Source organism: Rhinatrema bivittatum, chromosome 19 (assembly GCF_901001135.1).
Source record: "Rhinatrema bivittatum chromosome 19, aRhiBiv1.1, whole genome shotgun sequence".
Classification (NCBI taxonomy): Eukaryota; Metazoa; Chordata; class Amphibia; order Gymnophiona; family Rhinatrematidae; genus Rhinatrema; species Rhinatrema bivittatum.
In genome coordinates, this window is record NC_042633.1 from 17,287,303 (window position 1) to 17,307,302 (window position 20,000).

The 20,000-nt window shown below is 48.3% G+C and overlaps 1 protein-coding gene across 1 annotated transcript in view; it reads left to right on the forward strand.

The window, feature by feature from the left end:
• Positions 1-20,000, forward strand: part of LOC115080272 (vomeronasal type-2 receptor 26-like) — a 207,647-nt gene that overhangs the window by 56,898 nt on the left and 130,749 nt on the right. The window contains exon 2 of the mRNA XM_029584425.1: positions 16,842-17,133. Coding sequence (XP_029440285.1) covers positions 16,842-17,133 — 292 coding nt within the window. The remainder of the gene's footprint in view (positions 1-16,841; positions 17,134-20,000) is intronic.

Below are 20,000 nucleotides of genomic sequence, written 5' to 3' on the forward strand. Positions count from 1 at the left end.
CGAAAAGGGGCGTGTCGGGAGCGGGGAATAATAACGCGGCATTTCGGGGGCAGAGCGCGGCGTTTGGGGGGCGGGCCCGGGGGCGTGGCGCCAGCCCGGGGGCGTAGTCGAGGCCTCTGGACCAGCCCCCGGGTCGGATGATGGCGCTCCAGCAGTCCGCTGGTGTGCGTTGATTTATGTCTGCGCCGGCCACCTTTACTCATCAGCCCCTATTATACTAGCAGACGTAAATCAACGTGTGCCAGCGGACTGCTGGCACGCCATCATCCGACCCGGGGGCTGGTCCAGAGGCCTCGACCATGCCCCCGGGCCGGCGCCATGCCCCCAGGCCCGCCCCCCAACCACCGCGTCCCGCCCCCGAAATGCCGCATTATTAGTCCCCGCCCCCCGACACGCCCCGACATGCCCCTTTTCAAAAGCCCCGGGACTTACGCGTGTCCCAGGGCTCTGCGTGCGCCGGCGGCCTATGAAAAATAGGCGCGCCAGTGCGGGAGGGCCCTGCGTGCGTAAATCCGACCGGATTTTCGCGCGCAGAGGTTTTAAAATCCGCCCCTTACTGATTCCTTTCAGCCACCAGCAAGGTGATCCTCTCCTCTCAGTGTTCCCACTGGAATGTGGGTTACTGAGCTCTTTCCTTCTAATTTATAATGTGCTTCTAAGGTAAATTAGTGCAAAACAGTCCCTTAGGAAATGTACACTTCAGTTAGATTTCCTGAGTGACTCACTGCTGTGCTGATTAACAAAGAATAGTACCTATTCACATCAAACACACAACCTTCACACTTAGTTAGTCAGCCTGAGTGACTCACTGCTCCCTTGATTAACAAATGTTGGTCCCTATTCAAACCCAATCACACTACCTCAACACCTTTCCAAGGTGAGTAACTGAGCTGAACTATTCAACTTTTTTACTTAGGTATACACTGCTCCTAGCTTATTTCTAGCTTCTGGCTACTTTTTGGGTTGTTTGTTTTTTTTTGTTTTTTTTCAATACAAGCACTCAGTTAGTATTAAATACAAACACTCAGTTCTTTAAAAGTCTGAAGAACACTCAGTTCTGCAGACTTTTAAAAATAAACACACTACCTACTGCTACCTTATTGACTGACTATTTAAAAATACAAACAGTCTAACTTGTTTATTCACAGCCTTTCTGACTATTAAACACACAAACACACTAAATAATATTCCCAAATAGTTAACTTTGCCCCAATACTTTTAAAAAAGACAATGTCCCAAGTAAAAACTTACTGATTCCTTTCAGCCACCAGCAAGGTGATCCTCTCCTCTCAGTGTTCCCTTAACTGCTCAGTTGCCATGCTTTAATTCTTTCCCCAGTTAGATCGACCTTGTTGTAATGTAACTTTATGACCTCTCTGCACTTGTTAATGTTCCGTTTTTTGTTTCGCACCGCCCTGTTATTTGTAAACCAGCATGATGTGATTTCTAATCACGAATGCCGGTATAGAAAAACTCTAAATAAATAAATAAATAAATAAAATAAATAATGACTGAAGGAAGAGATGGGGCAGAGGTTACACAGAGGGATAAGAGGAGGAAAAGTAACAAAGTTACATGGGAGGCTGTGTGTGCTACTAAGAGGCCATCTCTAAAGGTGAGAGTTGTGTAAAGAGGAGAAAAGATTTCCTGGACGGCGCCTTCTTTCCTGAGTTACATATCTGCCTGCTTCCATCCATCTGTCATTATGAACTCCCCTGAAGAAACGGAATTAAACTATATTTTCTTTGTAGCACATTTAGAGACTGGAGAGTGACTTATTTACTTGGAGTATTCGCGGGCTGGCACTGGCCCTGCAGGGAGACCTGGCTCTAGCCCTCGATCCCTTGAGAACTGATTCCCTACCTTGAGGTTGTGAGTACCAAGCACCCCGAGATTGGGAAGGTGATGCCCATGCAAGGGGAGGGGTTACAACAAGAAAACCTGTCAATATAATATAAAGTGATATTTTTATCTCAGCAGACTGTACTGTGTTCTTTTCCATGTAAAATCTATTATAAAGTATTTTTAAATGTGGTGAAAAATCGCGCCTGAACGATTGTCACTCACAAGAAGCGGGACTAGCAATATACATTGGATTGCGCTGATAGACTTTAGTAAAAAAACCACCTCTTTGAAGCACTATTAAAGATTAATTATAACAACAGAGAGGCAACATAAATTGTGCATAATTAAAACTAAAATTTGCTCAATAATAACGGAACTAAGGTGCAACGAGAAAAAAAAACCAAAACAAAACCGATTAGCAAGAGCGTGCTGAACATTACTGCGGCTCTTGCCCGTAACGTGCTATAGATTTAAAAATGCACCGAGATTGCAATGTAACTGCGAAAGGGAAAAACTATGTGAAAAACACTATACTCATTAATTAAAGTAAATATTTTGAAAAGAACTCACTCAACACGTATGCTGGTTTTACTTTGTCTCCACTCGGGTACAACATGGACGTAAAGAGAGAGACCGACTCAGGAGTGCTTTTAAATATGTTGTGAAATCGCGCCAAAATGATTGTCAATCACAAAAAAAGGCGTGGTTTAACTGAAGCCCCGTATGTAAAGCCTAGGATACACTACAACCGGAGCAAATTCATAGAATATGTGACTATAATACTAAAAAATAGTAAGGATACATATATAATTTAATTTGAGACCTGGCTAGCCTCACCTTCAACAATAAAAGAAAAGAATAATAAAAAATAAAAAAAATAAAATAAAAAAATATAAATAATAATAAATAATGTGACCGAATATAGACAATGAAAACCATGTAAAACATATGACCACTAAAATACAAATATGAAATAGGTACATAAAAAATGAATATAAAGTCAAACAGGTAAAAGTGAGTAAAAACACTGTGCAAAAGATTATGCATTAAGATCACTAGCCTAAAAGGTAAAAACACTTCCTAAAACAATAAAAGCACATAGATGCAGGTAAAACAAAAAAACTGGCGAATGAGAAACATGGATCATAAAAAAACAGAATAATCAATCTCTAAATTCAACCCATGTGGTTCCATAGTCTTGAATTCAAAAATATATTTTTGCTCTAGTTGTAATAACATTTTGTCCAAATTGCCACCTCGCCAGTTCGGAGTCAGTTGCTGAATCACACAAAATTTAAAATCGTTAAAACTATGATTCATTTGAATAGTATGTTGAACTAATGGTTTAGATTCAGCACCTCCCCCAGCCATGGGTTCTGGGGGAGGTGCTGAAGAGTGGGGCAGTGAGGGTGTCAGTTTTTAGAGTTTGGATTGCTGGAGGGAGCTGGGGGAGTTTTGGTGGGCCTGGGAGATGGACTGAATACATGGGGAGGGGGCAGCACAGTAATTGTTCACACAGGGCAGCAATAGAGCAAGCACCAGCCCCGACACAGGGCTGTATAGAGCACTTCATTTCTCTCTGGCTCTGGAGTCTTTGATTTATTCTGTACCAACATGAGAAAAAATGAATTCTCACCCCTCCCTGTAGTTCAGAGATTGTGTGACGATGCCATTAATTAGCTTTTGAGATGGAGCATGAAACCTTTAAATATCAGAACTGAGTTCTATGTGCATTTGGAGAAGAAATGCAATGTGTTTATAGCAGCACTGAGTCTGTCCCTCCATCCATCAGTCTGTCTCTGTCTGTGTGCATCTATCAGGGCAGAAGCCTATGGATGGGCAGAGTCCAGGAGTTAGTGCTGAGTGCAGGAGGGGAGAAAGTCCATTTGGCTGCTTTGGCTTGGTAGCAGGGCGAGTACATGTTGAGCTATTAAAGACCACGGAGGCAGAGGACAGTGAGAAAAATACATTTACCTACTTTGTGCTACACTTACAGTGGCACTTTCACAATTCTGTCTGATCGTTGTGCAAAGCACGTAAAGGCTACATCCATTTTACTCACGTTTACAACCAAAGTCTGTGATCCAGGTCAGATGTCGCCTGGACCAGGGCCGGATTTAAGTTACCACTGCCTATAGGCAAAGGGTAGGGGGAGGGGTTTGTCTGCATCCACAGCCCACACTCTCCACGAAGGCAGAGCACAATTTATCCCCCTGTTCCCCCTGCTGAAATGATCCCCTCTTATGATATCCCTCCTCACTTTTATGTTGGGACGCCGGCCCCAGAACAAAAGCAACCACAAGTAGAGCCAGGAAAATCAGCGCAGGGCCTCCTACAACCCTCGCATGCTCACCGGCCCCTCATCCCTCACGGGTTTCCTCATACGATAGAAACCCATTTCATGGGAGTGGTGTCAAATGGCCCGTGAGTGTATGAGGGTTGCAGGAGGCCCTGTGCTGATTTTCCTGGCATTGCTTGCTGTTATATTTGTTTTGGGGTCGGCGTTGCAGCATAGAAGTGAGGGGGCCTGGATTTATGTAGGCATTGGCTGCAACAACACTCCAGCATCTAGAAGTATTTAGCACCGGAGGTAGATTCTTACATTGCTTATGCCTAATTTCAGAGCTGAAATTCTGCATCACAGATGATCTCCTGTTGGGTCTGGCCCCTAATCCCCAGCCCCTTCCATGAAAAAGACAGATCAAAAACTCTTCTGGACCGTGTCCTCGCCCATTTCCAGCCCCCTAGTATCTTATAGTAGAGATGTGAATCGTGTCCTCGATCGTCTTAACGATCGATTTCGGCTGGGAGGGGGAGGGAATCGTATTGTTGCCGTTTGGGTTTTAAAAATATCGTGAAAAATCGTTAAAATCGTGAGCCAACCCCCTAAAACCCACCCCCGACCCTTTAAATTAAATCCCCCCCCCCCTCCCGAACCCCCCCCCCAAATGCTTTAAATTACCTGGGGATCCAGCGGTGGTCCAGAACGGCGGCGGTCCGGAACGGCCCCCTCAATTGAATCCTTTTGTCTTCAGCCGGCGCCATTTTGCAAAATGGCTGCCGCAAAATGGCGGCGGCCATAGACAAAAACAATTCGACGCAGGAGGTCGTTCCGGACCCCCGCTGGACTTTTGGCAAGTCTTGTGGGGGTCAGGAGGCCCCCCCAAGCTGGCCAAAAGTTTCTGGGAGTCCAGCGGGGTTCAGGAAGCGATTTCTTGCCGCGAATCATTTTCCGTAAGGAAAATGGCGCCGGCAGGAGATCGACTGCAGGAGGTCGTTCAGCGGGGGTTCCGGACCGCCGCTGAACGACCTCCTGCAGTCGATCTTCTGCCGGCGCCATTTTCCGTACGGAAAACGATTCGCGGCAAGAAATCGCTTCCTGAACCCCGCTGGACTCCCAGAAACTTTTGGCCAGCTTGGGGGGGCCTCCTGACCCCCACAAGACTTGCCAAAAGTCCAGCGGGGGTCCGGAACGACCTCCTGCGTCGAATCGTTTTTGTCTATGGCCGCCGCCATTTTGCGGCGGCCATTTTGCAAAATGGCGCCGGCTGAAGACAAAAGGATTCAATTGAGGGGGCCGTTCCGGACCGCCGCTGTTCTGGACCACCGCTGGATCCCCAGGTAATTTAAAGCATTGGGGGGGGGTTCGGGAGGGTGGGGGATTTAATTTAAAGGGTCGGGGGTGGGTTTTAGGGGGTTTTAGTGTGCCGGTTTTCCTGCCCTCCCCCTTCCCCCGATTTACGATTTTTTAACGATAAATCGGGGGAATTGGTATTGTATCGTGGCCCTAATGATTTTTGACGATTTAAAATATATCGGACGATATTTTAAATCGTCAAAAAACGATTCACATCCCTATCTTATAGCATCTTCTGGCTATGGACTGGGTCTTCACAGTGAACTAGTGATCCCCAGTCCCTCCTGACCCACTGATGCTCTGTTTCTGAGATTCCAAGCCAGGGTTCCTGTATCTTTCAATTGGGTATAGATTTCATATTATCTGACACTGAGGGGTCAAATTTTGAAAGGTTTACATGGGGGCTGTGTGTGTGAAATCATGATATACCTGTGCATGGAGTCCTGTGTGTGATATGTGAATTTTCAGTTTACTTGTACTTCTTTGTGAATAAAAATGAGGGTGTTTGAGGGATTCTGGGTGGGGTTTGGAAGTCCATGCACAAGTGAATATTTTGTCAGTGTTGAAAGTGCAACTTCCCCGCATGCTGTTACCCCTGCTAGTCAAGTCACGGAGATGAAATCACACTTTTATTTTGTCTGCAGTTTTTGGATGGAAGGTCAGGGGACCTTGATGGGGGTCTCAGGGGAAGTGATGGATGTCTGAGTGAATTGGAGGAGGTGTCAGTGAGCTGGAGATTAAAGAGTGTGCAGAAGCGAGTATTTTCATAAGTGAATAACACTTATACATTACAAAGTTCCTGCCTCTGCACATAAACAATGGGGTTATTGCATGCACAGGTTACAATTATTTCCTGTTTAAAATATATAGGGGCACTTTTATACAATAGGTACACAAAGTGGGGTAGATTTTTAAAAAATGCGCGTTCGCGTACTTTTGTTGGCGCACCAGTCGCAAACAAAAGTACGCTGGATTTTAGCAGATACGCGCGTAGCCGCGCGTATCTGCTAAAATCCAGGATCGGCGCGCGCAAGGCTGCCGATTTTGGGCAGCCGGCGCGCGCCGAGCCGCGCAGCCTGCCTCCATTCCCTCCCTTCCTCTACCTAACCCACCCCCCCGGCCCTATCTAAAACCCCCCCTACCTTTGTCCACGGATTTACGCCTCCCGGAGGGAGACGTAAATCCAGCAGCCCGCTGGCGCGCCGAGACGCAACCCGGGGGCGGTTCCGGAGGGCGCAGCCACGCCCCCGGACCGCCCCGGGCCAAAACCACGTCCCCGGGCTCGCCCCCGAAACGCCGCGTCCCGCCCCCAAAACACCGCGTCGATCGGCCCCGCCCCCGACACAAAACCCCGGGACTTACGCAAGTCCCGGGGCTCTGCGTGCGCCGGCAGGCCTATGGAAAATAGGCGCGCCGGCGTGCAAGGCCCTGCTTGTGTAAATCCGGGTGGATTTACGTGAGCAGGGCTTTTAAAATCCGCCCCAGTATGTGGATCCCCTTAGTAAAACAATGTCCACGTTCAGAACATAAGAACATGCCATCCTGGGTCAGACCAAGGGTCCATCAAGCCCAGCATCCTGTTTCCAACAGTGGCACGTACCCAAAAACTAAGTCTATTCCATATTACTGTTGCTAGTAATAGCAGTGGCTATTTTCTAAGTGAACTTAATAGTAGGTAATGGTCTTCTCCTCCAAGAACTTATCCAATCCTTTTTTAAACACAGCTATACTTGTTACGCTCCGCAGCCAGGCCTGCTCACCTTTCCCGGCCATCCATGAATGCAGGCATCCCTTCCGCCACTGTCCCCGGCCGTCCCCATCGCTAAGGCAGGACTCCTGCTCTAGCAAACCGCCTTGGCAATCGGGTCGACACCATGAGTGCTTCTAGTTTGCCTCTGCATTCCAATTCTTGTTCCAATCTTGTTCCAGCGTTCTTCTGTTCCAGTATCCATCTGTTTCTGAGTCTCCCCAGGTAGTACCTCTTGGTAACTGAACTCTGCCTGTTCTTGACTACGCTGATCACTGCCCGGATATTGATCTCTGCCTGTTCTTGACAATGCTGATTGCTGCCTGGATATTGACCTTTGTCTGCCTCCATGACCACGCCTGTACTTCTGGAACCTGACCTCTGCTTTGGCTGACTACTCATGGACTGACCTTTGGAACTTGATCTCTCCTTTGGTTGACTACCCACAGACTGACCTTTGGAACTTGACCCCTGCATTGGCTGACCATGCTTCCTTGATTCTGGCCTTGATCCCAGCCTTATCCTCAGAGACACTCTTCTGGCCTTCTCTGGCACCTCAGACTCCTAGTCTTGACGTCGACTGCACACCCTTGATCCTGGTGGGCACATCTCTGAACTATCTCTCTGGGAGATCCTGTGAGGCCCACCTAAGTCCAAGCAGTCCGGGTTCCCAAGGCCTCAACCCAGGGGAACCGCGGGCTGCCAGTGATGAAGCTCCAACTAGCCTCTGTCTCCTCCTGTGCTCCACCTCCTGGTGGCAGGCGCTCTCTGGGTCCGACCGGGGAGTCTACCAATCCTGCACTAGGCCATGGGTCCACCTTCAGGCGCAACAATACTAACTGTACTAACCACATCCTCTGGCAACAAATTCCAGGGTTTAAGTGTGCATTGAGTGAAAAAGAACTTTCTCCGATTAGTTTTAAATGTGCCATATGCTAACTTCATGGAGTGCCCCCTAGTCTTTCTATTATCTGAAAGAGTAAATAACCGATTCACATTTACCCGTTCTAGACCTCTCATGATTTTAAACACCTCTATCATATTCCCCCTCAGCCATCTCTTCTCCAAGCTGAAAAGTCCTAACCTCTTTAGTCTTTCCTCATAGGGGAGCTGTTCCATTCCCTTTATCATTCTGGTAACCCTTCTCTGTACTTTCTCCATCGCAACTGTATCTTTTTTGAGATGCGGCAACCAGAATTGTACACAGTATTCAAGGTGTAGTCTCACCATGGAGCAATTGTTATGACTGTCGCTGCCCGACGTCTTCACTCCGCCCTCCTTACCTCTTTGGCAAATCCTCCCACAGTTGACAGACGTTTGGCTGCCGCGGCATCTGCCTGCTGTCCTCTCCGGCATCCCCGGACCGGCTTGGGCATTGCCTCCTGCCATGCTCTCCAGCTGCCTTAGGGCGCACGTGCCGCGTGTCCCTGCTTCAAGTACCTTCAGTGACATGAACCTCAGGGGCGTCCCCCTGTGATGACATCATGCATCCCGAATACAAATAGCCGATTGCTAGCCGTTGAGTTAGCAAAGGTTTCCATACGGATGGGATTCGCTCTCCGTACCTAGCTACTCTGCCTCCATTCTGGACTTACCCTATTGGGGTACCCGCTCCTCGGAGGCCTCTCACTCTGTTTCATTTCAGGTCTCTGTCTGGAACCGGTACTCGCTCGTCGAGGGCCCACGTTCCTGGATTCGCTACCTGCACTACCCTTCTGCCTGGAAGACACCGCTGCCTATACCATCAGTGAGTTGCCATCTACCTTCTCAGAGCTGTTCCCTGGAACCAGGTACTCGCTCCTCGAGGGCCTACCTTACTCCAGCTCCTGTGCTCCATACTGTGGCACCACTGCGTGAGTACTGTATCAACGAGACTCTATTACTGAACCCCGCATATAGTTGTATTCACGTTCTCAGTTTCTTCCACTACAGCACAGCCATAGCGGGACCGCTGTTCCAGCCTGAGGGACTTCTAGCCCAGCTGGGCTACATTCCAGCTCACTACCACCACCTCTGGTGGCTCACCAATTCAGTCTAATAAAAGAACTATCTTGTGTGTGTGTGTCCTGAGCTAGCCTGACATGTGGCCCCTAACGGGACCTTCCCCCGTGGGTGTGGTCATCTGCCACAGGTCCAAGGGTCCACATAAAACCCTACCAACAATACCAGATTGCTAACTCCATGGATCCGGCACAGCTCAATGCCCTGCAGGCCATACCGGGCCTGGCCCGTCGCATTTCCGAACAGCAAGACGCATTGGAGAAACTCACTTCAGCATTTCATCATCTGCACACCCAGAAGACTCAAGGCGCTTCTTCCAGCCCTGAAGATCAGTTACATGAATTAACTTTAAAGACTGCTGTACCGCTGGCTGCCCCAGTTCGTTTCTCGGGAGAGATTCAGAAGACCAGGGTTTTTTTAAACCAGTGCTGCATGCACTTTGCTGTACAGCCTGCTCAGTTCCCTACAGCTTTTTCCAAGACTACTTACATTCTATCTTATCTTGATGGAAGGGCCTTGTCTTGGGTGTCTACACTGCGGGAATGCAAGGATCCTATTTTGCAGGACATAGATAGATTTCTGATTTTGTTTAAATCCGTCTTCGATGATCCTGCTCGAACTACCGTTGCCGGTTCTGCTTTGGTGGACCTGAAGCAAGGCAACCGACCACTGGCTGATTTTGCGATAGAGTTCAGGACTCTTGCTACAGAACTCCGCTGGGACCCCAAATGCCTGAAGACCCTCTTCTTCAGAGGCCTGGATGCTCGCCTGAAAGAGAGGTGGCTGCTCGTGAGACACCTCACTCGCTGGATGAACTAGTGGCTCTGGTCACTCGGATCGATCACTGGCTTTGTGATAAGGTGAAAGACCTCCGGCCTATCAGAAAACCTGGTCTGAAAGAGGCTAGTGCTAAACCTGCACCGCAGATGGTTCCAGTACATGCATAGACATGGTCTATGCATGTACTGTGGTCAGGCTGACCTCGACGTCCCTACATGCCCAATTCGTCCAGGAAACGGATGGGCCTAAGTCCTGAAGGAGGACTGTTCTTAGGCCTTACTACACCCTCTCCTCCGCTCTCTCTCTCAGTCTCCTTGATCTGCAGACCGTCTACGGTTCAAACTCTTGCCCTGGTGGATTCAGGGGCAGGAGGCAATTTTATTCTTCGATGCCTCGTGGAACATTTGAGGATTCCCCTCGTCAAGTTGAAAGTTCCACTACTACTATCCTCCATCCATGGAGAGCCCTTACAGGGCGATGTGATTTGCCAAACTATACCAGTGACTCTCCGCACCGGAGCTCTCCATATGGAGTCTATTCCCTTTTTTGTCCTAGAGAAGGCAATGCACCCGATCGTCCAGGGGTTACCCTGGTTGCAGTTGCACCAACCCCAATTTGACTGGGCATCCTTGGAACTCTCCCACTGGGGGTCCAGAGTGTCATGGGAAGTTCCTTAAGGAATTACTTCCTGTCACCTGCATGCCTACAACTCCAGTGATGCCGAGACTGCCGCCCCAATACGCATCCTTTAGTGATGTGTTCTCCAAAGAAGCTGCTGACATTCTTCCTCCGCATAGGTCCTATGACTGTGCCATAAGACTGAACCCAATACTGAACCTCCTAAAGGACGTGGCTATCCTCTCTCAGCAATTGAGAACAAGGCAATGTCCGAATACATTGAGGAGAATTTACAGAAGGGCTTTATTAGACCATCGAAGTCCCCAGCCGGCGCAGGCTTCTTCTTTGTGGGGAAGAAGGATGGTACCCTACGTCTGTGAATTGATTACCGAGGTCTTAACAAGATCACTATTAAAGACCGTTACCCCTTACGTTTAATCTCTGAGCTGTTTGACTGGCTTCAATGGGGCAAAATATTTTCAAAATTCGAACTTAAGGGGGCCAACAATCTTGTTCGCATTCGTAGTGGCGACGAATGTAAAACAGCCTTCAACACGCGAGATGGCCACTTTGAGTACTTAGTGATGCCCTTCGGCCTGTGCAACGCACCCGCCATATTCCAGAACATGATGAACGACATCTTGCGGGATTTGTTGTACAAGAGTGTCGTGGTATACCAGATGATATCCTGATCTTTTCCCGGGATCTGCCCACTCACTTTGAAGATGTCAAACAGGTACTCCACTGACTCCGTGAACATCGGCTCTACGCCAAACTCTCCAAGTGCGAATTTCACAAAGACTCAGTGCCTTTCCTTGGCTACATTGTGTCTAAAGATGGCTTCCAGATGGACCCTCACAAACTCGAGAGTATCAAGAATTGGTCCCAACCTACCAGCCTGAAAGCCCTGAGATGGTTTCTGGGGTTTACCAACTATTATAGAAGCTTCATAAAAGACTACTCTTCTTTAACAGTACCCTTGACTGCAATGACCCGCAAGGGTACCAACGCTTCAAAATGATCTGCGGAGGCCATTTCCGCATTTGAGAAACTGAAGTCTGCCTTTTCCATGGAACCATGCTTGCGGCATCCTGACCCCAATAAGCCCTTTATCGTTGAAGTTGATGCTTCAGATATCGGTATAGGGACCGTATTGAGCCAGACTGGAGACTCTAAAGCCTTACGTCCCTGTTCCTTCTTCTCACGATGATTCTCCCCGGCTGTGAAGAACTATGGGATTGGCGACAAGGAACTCTTGGCAATAAAGCTTGCATTCGAGGAATGGTGGCCTTGGCTCGAAGGCGCTCAACATCAAATAACCGTTTTCATGGATCACAAAAATCTAGAGTACCTCCGCCACGCACAACATCTTAACCACAGACAAGTCAGATGGTCCTTGTTTTTTAGTTGTTTCGACTTTGTGCTAAAGTATCGCCCCAGAGACAGAAATACCAGAGCTGATGCCTTGTCATGCTCCTTTCTCTTGGAGGATGTGCCTGAAGAACCTCAGCACATAATTGATCTGAAGAAAGTCATCTTGGCAACTACTCATTCTGTGCCCGCTGGTAAAACCATCATACCAAAACACCTCAGGAAGAAAATGCTCTTTTGGGCGCACTATTCCAAGCTGGCTGGCCATCCTGGTCAACGCCGAGCTGTGCTCAAGATCTAGAAGTTATATTGGTGGTCTACAATCAAGCAGGATACCTATTCCTATGTGGCATCCTGTACCAACTGTGCCAAGAACAAACCTGCTTCTGGCCTTCTGTGGGATTTGATGCAACCACTGCCATTTCCGGAACAGCCCTGGCACACATCGCTACTGATTTTGTAGTCGATTTACCCCCTTCCGGAGGAATGAATACCATCTAGGTAACAGTTGATCGCTTCAGCAAGATGGCCCACTTTGTCGCGCTGCCTGGCTTACCTTCAGCCTTGGAGCTTGTGAAGCTCTTCATTTCGCACATATTTCACCTTCACAGCCTACCTAGTCACATAGTCTCTGACCGAGGATCTCAATTCATGGCAAGATTCTGGAGGGCCTTGTGCAAGTTATTCAACATCTCTCTAGACTACACTTCAGCCTATCATCCGCAATCGAATGGCCAAACAGAACAGATGATTAGAACCTTAAAGCAGTTCATTCATGCCTATATCAGTTCCCATCAGAATAACTGGGCCGAACTGTTACCGTGGGCTGTATTCGCCATCAACTCTCATCCAGCAACATCAGCTGGATCAACACCTTTTGAAGTGGTATATGGACGTTCTCCAACACCGCCACTTCCACTGAAGCTCTCAGTGACGTCTCCAGCAGCTCTAGCTACTGCTGATGAAATCCATAACCTGTGGACTCAGACAAAAGACATGCTGAACAAAGTGAGTGACCGCGCTAAAAGTACTATGACGCTCACCATTCTCAAAGCGCCAATCTTCAAACCTGGAGATAAAGTCTGGTTATCTACCAAACACCTCAGACTGAAGCTACCATCCACTCGGTTCGCTCCTCACTAGGTTGGACCATTTCCAATCCTCCAACATCTGAAGCTGCCACCTGGACTCTGAAGCTACCACCTGGACTCAATATCCACAACACTTTTCACGTTTCACTCTTAAAACCGCTCATTCTCAGCGAATTCTCTTCCAAGACTCAGGAACCACCTGTTATCACCGCAGAAGACGACCTAGAATTCAAGGTTGAAGAGATTCTTGATGTCCAAAGACGAGGCAAAACACTTGAATACCTCCTTTCCTGGGAAGTTTTCCACCCAGAAGAAAACTCTTGGGAGCCTCAGGCTAACATCCTTGATAAATGCTGGTACCCGAAGAGGAGACCACCCTTTGAAGTGGGGTACTGTTATGACTATCGCTGCCCGACGTCTTCACTCCGCCCTCCTTACCTCTTTGGCGACTCCTCCCGCGGTTGATGGATGTTTGGCTGCTGCGGCGTCTGCCTGCCGTCCTCTCCGGCGTCCCCAGACTGGCTTGGGCGCTGCCTCCCGCCATGCTCTCTAGCTTCCTTAGGGCGCACGCGTTGCGTGTCCCTGCTTCAAGTACCTTCAGTGGCGTGAACTTCAGGGGCGACCCCCTGTGATGACATTATGCATCCCAAATACAAATAGCCTACACGATTGCTAGCCGTTGAGTTAGCAAAGGTTTCCATACGGATGGGATTCACTCTCCATACCTAGCTACTTTTCCTCCATTCTGGACTTACCCTATCGGGGTACCCGCTCCTCGTGGGCCTCTCTCTCTATTTCATTTTAGGTCGCTGTCCGGAACCAGAACTCGCTCGTTGAGGGCCCACATTCCTGGATTTGCTACCTGCACTACCCTTCTGCCTGGAAGACACCGCTGCCTATATCATCAGTGAGTTGCCATCTACCCTCTCAGAGCTGTTCCCTGGAACCAGGTACTGACTCCTCGAGGGCCTGCCTTACTTCAGCTCCTGTGCTCCATACTGTGGCACCTAGGGATGTGAATCGTTTTTCAACGATTAAAATTATCGCCCGATAATTTTAAAATCGTCATAAATCGTTAAAGAACACAATACAATAGGAATTCTAACGATTTATCGTTAAACAATCGTTAATCGGGTTAGTGCGCACTAACAGAAAATGATACAAATTGACACTTTTCAGGTCAGTTAGGAATGAATATGTATTCCTATTGGCTGGCTGCCCTCTTTTTTATTGATGTTACCAAGGTTCACACTGAGGTGATGGTTGGGGGGATGAGAAATGGAAATGGTTGGTAACTTGACAAAAAAAGTAATGTGATCAGTCAATGTGACTAGAACTTGTGCCCTATCCCTGATATCAGGGGTGTTGTGATCTTCCTGCACACAGTGCCCTAACCCTGATACCGGGAGTGTTGTGAACTTCCTGCACACAGTGCCCTAACCCTGATACCGGGGGTGTTGTGATCTTCCTGCACACAGTGCCCTAACCCTCATACTGGGAGTGTTGAGATCTTCCTGCACACAGTGCCCTAACTCTGATACTGGGAGTGTTGTGATCTTCCTGCGCACAGTGCCCTAACCCTGATACCGGGAGTGTTGTGATCTTCCTGCACGCAGTGCCCTAACCCTGATACCAGGGGTGTTGTGATCTTCCTGCACACAATGCCCTAACCCTGATACCGGGAGTGTTGTGATCTTCCTGCACGCAGTGCCCTATCCCTGATACCAGGGGTGTTGTGATCTTCCTGCACACAGTGCCCTATCCCTGATACCGGGGGTGTTGTGATCTTCCTTCACTCAGTGCCCTATCCCTGATACCGGGAGTGTTGTGATCTTCCTGCATGCAGTGCCCTAACCCTGATACCGGGGGTGTTGTGATCTTCCTGCACGCAGTGCCCTAACCCTGATACCGGGAGTGTTGTGATCTTCCTGCACGCAGTGCCCTATCCCTGATACCGGGGGTGTTGTGATCTTCCTGCACTGAGCAGGGATACGGCACTGCATGCAGGAAGATCACAACACTCCCGGTATCAGGGTTAGGGCACTGTGTGCAGGAAGATCACAACACTCCCAGTATCAGGGATACGGCACTGCGTGCAGGAAGATCACAACACTCCTGGTATCAGGGATAGGGCACTGAGTGCAGGAAGATCACAACACTCCCGGTATCAGGGTTAAGGCACTGTGTGCAGGAAAATCACAACACTCCCGGTATCAGGGATAGGGCACTGAGTGCAGGAAGATCACAACACTCCCGGTATCAGGGATAGGGCACTGTGTGCAGGAAGATCACAACACTCCCGGTATCAGGGTTAGGGCACTAGTGTGTGCAGGAAGATCACAACACTCCCAGTAACAGGGATATGGCACTGCGTGCAGGAAGATCACAACACTTCCGGTATCAGGGATAGGGCACTGAGTGCAGGAAGATCACAACACCGCCGGTATCAGGGATAGGGCACTGCATGCAGGAAGATCACAACACTCCCGGTATCAGGGTTAGGGCACTGCGTGCAGTAAGATCACAACACTCCCGGTATTAGGGATAGGGCACTGCATGCAGGAAGATCACAACACCCCTGGTATCAAGGATAGGGCACTGCGTGCAGGAAGATCACAACACTCCCAGAATCAGGGATACGGCACTGCATGCAGGAAAATCACAACACTCCCGGTATCAGGGATAGGGCACAAGTTCTAGTCACATTGACTGATCACATTACTTTTTTTGTCAAGCTACCAACTGTTTCCATTTCCCATCCCCCATATATTGTCAGTGGGAACCTTGGTAACATGAATAAATAAGAGGGCAGCCAATAGGAATACATATTCATTCCTAAACTGACCTTAACTGACCTGAAAAGTGTCAAATTGTATCATTTTCTGTTAGTGCGCACTAACAATGGTTAGTGCACACTAATCGGAAAAACCGATTTTTTAACTAAAAAATCGTGCCAAAGACAATTTTCTTCTCCTGCCAGACGATTTTGATCGTTAAGACGATCGGGCACACGATTCACATCCCTAGTGGCACCACTGCGTGAGTACTGTATCAATGAGGCTCTATTCCTGAACCCTGCATATAGTTGTATTCACGTTCTCAGTTTCTTCCACTACAGCACGGCCATAGCGGGACTGCTGTTCCAGCTTGAGGGACTTCTAGCTCAGCCAGGCTACATTCCAGCTCACTACTGCCACCTCTGGTGACTCACCAATTCAGTCTAATAAAAGAACTATCTTGTGTGTGTGTGTGTCCTGAGCTAGCATGACCTGTGGTCCCTCACGAGACCTTCCCCCGTGGGTGTGGTCATCTGCCACAGGTCCAAGGGTCCACCCAAAACCCTACCAACAATAACAGCGATACAGAGGCATTATGACATATTCCGTTTTATTTACCATTCCCATTCTAATAATTCCCAACATTCTGTTTGCTTTTAGGACTGCCGCAGCACACTTAGCTGACGATTGCAATGTGTTATCCACTATGATGCCTAGATCTCTTTCTTGGGTGGTAGCTCCTAATATGGAACCTAATATTCTGTAACTATTGCATGGGCTATTTTTCCCTTTATGCATTACCTTGAACTCTGATTTGCATGGTTTCTGGGTGGAGATATGGGATATTTGAGAAATTCTATATTCTCCACCATATCATGTGCAAAATACAGCTTTAACTTTAGATGTACCCACTTGTGTGTGTATGTGCTGACTTATGCACACCATTGAATATTATCCCCTTAATATCCTTACAGGTTAACTGCAAAAAATTACTACAACTTCCTGGCCTTGGTTTTTGCAGTGGAGGAGATTAACGAGAACTCAGAGCTTCTCCCCAACCTCACACTGGGGTTCCACATTATCGATTCTTACAACGTTCTGGCTTATATGCTTACAGCTGCCGTGAAAATATTTTCAGGAAGGAGGTCCTGGACCCCTAACTACAGCTGCCGAACATCTGGCACCTTGGCTGCAATAATTGAAGGCCTTCCCTCTGAGCAATCAAGTCAGCTGTCCAATGTGCTGAGGACGTACCACTTCCCACAGGTCAGGGGGAGCTCTTCTCAATTTAACTTTACATCCTGCTGCATAATCCTCCCCTCCTGAACGTCATCCTCCATGGAAATGAATCCAACTTGTTGTGCACAATCACTGAAACGTGACACAGAGCAGAGAATTAAAGAAGGGTAGTAAGTCCAGATGTGCACAGAAAGGCAATGATAAAATGTGACCCTGAAAGCGTCAGTAAAACCCTGGCACTGTGGCACACCTAAGTTTTCTAAACCTTGCTGAGGGCTCCCATGTTACTGATGTGTGGTGGAGTAAGCAGAAGGTGGGCAGGGCAACAGCCACAAGGCAAGATTTCTCGAGGAGAGGTAGAGATCTTGGTATAGGGGGAGGATGCACAATTCTCACATTTCTGTCAGAGCATACATTAACCATTAGTAATTTTTATAAATCAAAATAAAATGTACTGATAGAAATACAGTTTTACAGTCACAATCAGATACATGGGATGCACTGCAACTGAAAATGTGGTCAGATACTTAAATGGTATAAGAGGCCAATTACAAATGCATTTTAATAATGAACTAATAAAGTAAAAATATATTAATATCCGTTCACAGTTATCAGATTCCATTTAGTTAATGAAGAATTTGACTGATGAAAGTAGGGCAAAATGTGAAGAGCACTGTCTTTTCCTGTGGTGAAAATATGTGAGAGAATGTATCCCTAATAAACTGAATAACTTATTCTCCTGTAATTACCACCTTCTGCTCTCCAAGATTACACTGGATCTCAGAATACGACTCCCTTTATAAATCTTATTGCTGGGTGGAACAGCAACAATTACAATGAACATCTCACCCAGGATTAACTTTATTTTTAGGATTAATTCCCATGAAAAACCTGAAGATTTTTCTAAAGAACTAAATAAAAACATCATAAGGTTTATATGGAGAGGGGACAGGCCTAGGGCGGCAGGGAGCACTTTGTCACATATCACAGCACAATGATGATTTGCACTCCCACACTTTAAAATGAGGTCCTGGCAGTCTTCTCCATAGAGTAAATGGAAAATAAAGAGAAACATTGGGCAGATATAGAAAGGGATCTTCCTCCTAATGATGATCTTACATTTTGTCCATGGAGTTCCAGCCATTTAGGAAAATGATTGACCCTCGATCTTCTCCTAATTGTAGTTGGGTTACAGACCAGGAAACTGATGGCTACAGATCGCAGGCTCATTTCTTCCGTTCTCTCTCTGCTTCCAGTTTCCTATGCGCAGATTAAACAGAGAGCTTAACTTGGTCTTTACTGACAGAGGAGGCAGCTTCAGCCACTTCCAATTTTATGTAACAGCTAAACAAATAAAGAAAGCCTTACTGCCCCCAAACTGGAGATGACAGAAACAGAAATGCTGCTGGGGAAGCAGGAATTGTGTCCTCAGCTCCCGATGTCCTCGCTTGGGAGTCTGTAAGGAAAGTTAAACCTCTTCCCTAAACATCTCTTGCTGTTTAGCTTCCAAAATCAGAGAGAACTCGTCGTAAGATCTGCAGGTAAAAGGAACAGAGGATGGGGAGGAGCAGTCATTTGAAAAGAAAATGAAAAATGCTGCCTAATTGTTTTGCATTCTTTTATTTTATTGGCGATGTAATGGAAGAGCACAATCAACATAGAATGTGTTTCATTTTGTTTATTTTGTGGTGTTGTCATTGCAGTAACCTATAAATGATGGCAGACAGATCCGAATGGTCCATCCAGTCTGCCCGTGTTGTGTTCTGCGGCTGTGGTAGGCCACGACCGCAGTCCCCCTACCTTGCCCGCGACGGCGAATCGCCACGGGAGTCCCGGGGGAAGACCCTGACCTGAGGCCCGTCGCTCCGGCACGGGTCCCCATGCTGCTTGCCGCAGAGGGAGCTGTCCCTGCTCCCCCCTCGCGGCATCCAGCAGCGTTTAACTCCACGGAGTTAATCCAAGATGGCCGCCGCCATCTTTAGGTGCGAGGCCGCGCCTCCTTGGCTGATTTAAAGGGACCTGATCCCTTTAACCAGCTGCAGCTGTTCCCTATCAGCCAGAGCAGGGGAAGTATAAAAGCCAGCTTCCTCTGCTCATTCCTCGACTTGGCAACTTCCTTCGTTCTTCAGGTCTGCTTGCTGCGGTGAGTCTTCCTGTGCTTTGGATCTGTTCCTGTCTCGTCTTGGTGTTCCTGGTTCCTGACTTCAAATCGGCTAGCGGTGATTCCTGGTATTGACTTCGGATCAGCTAGCAGTGATTCCTGGTATTGACTTCGGATTGGCAAGCGGTGATTCTCTGGTGTGTGACTTCGGACTGGCAAGTGGTGATCCCTCGGTGTGTGACCTCGGACTGGTAAGCGACTTCCCTGTGGCACTTGACCTTGGACTCCTTCTTGACCGCCGTCTTCAAGGGCCCGCCTAAGTCCCAGCGGCCCGGGTCCCTGTGGGCTCCTCCTGGGGAGGACCACGGGTCTCCAGGGGTGAAGCTCCAGTCAGCCCTTGCACCGAGTTCCTTGACCTCTCAAAGGTCCACCTAAGTCCCAGCGGTCTGGGTCCCTATGGGCTCCTCCTGGGGGGACCACAGACTTCCAGTGGCGAAGACACAGCTCCTCTCTTCTCATCTCTGCATCCACCTCCACAGTCGCCTCCATCTCCAGTGCCGAGGGTCAGCTAGTCACGTCTCCAGCTCTGCCTCGCCACCCGACGGGAGAACCTACGGATCTTCTCCTTAGGTATACCATCCTCCTGTCGGTCCAAGGGTTCACAAGCCGAGCATAACAGATTGCCAAGTCCATGGACCCGGCAGAGGCATCAGCCTGCCAGGCCATTCCGGGAATGGCCCAGCGCCTGATGAACCAGCAAAGAACCCTGGATGCCCTGGTTTCTTCAGTGCAG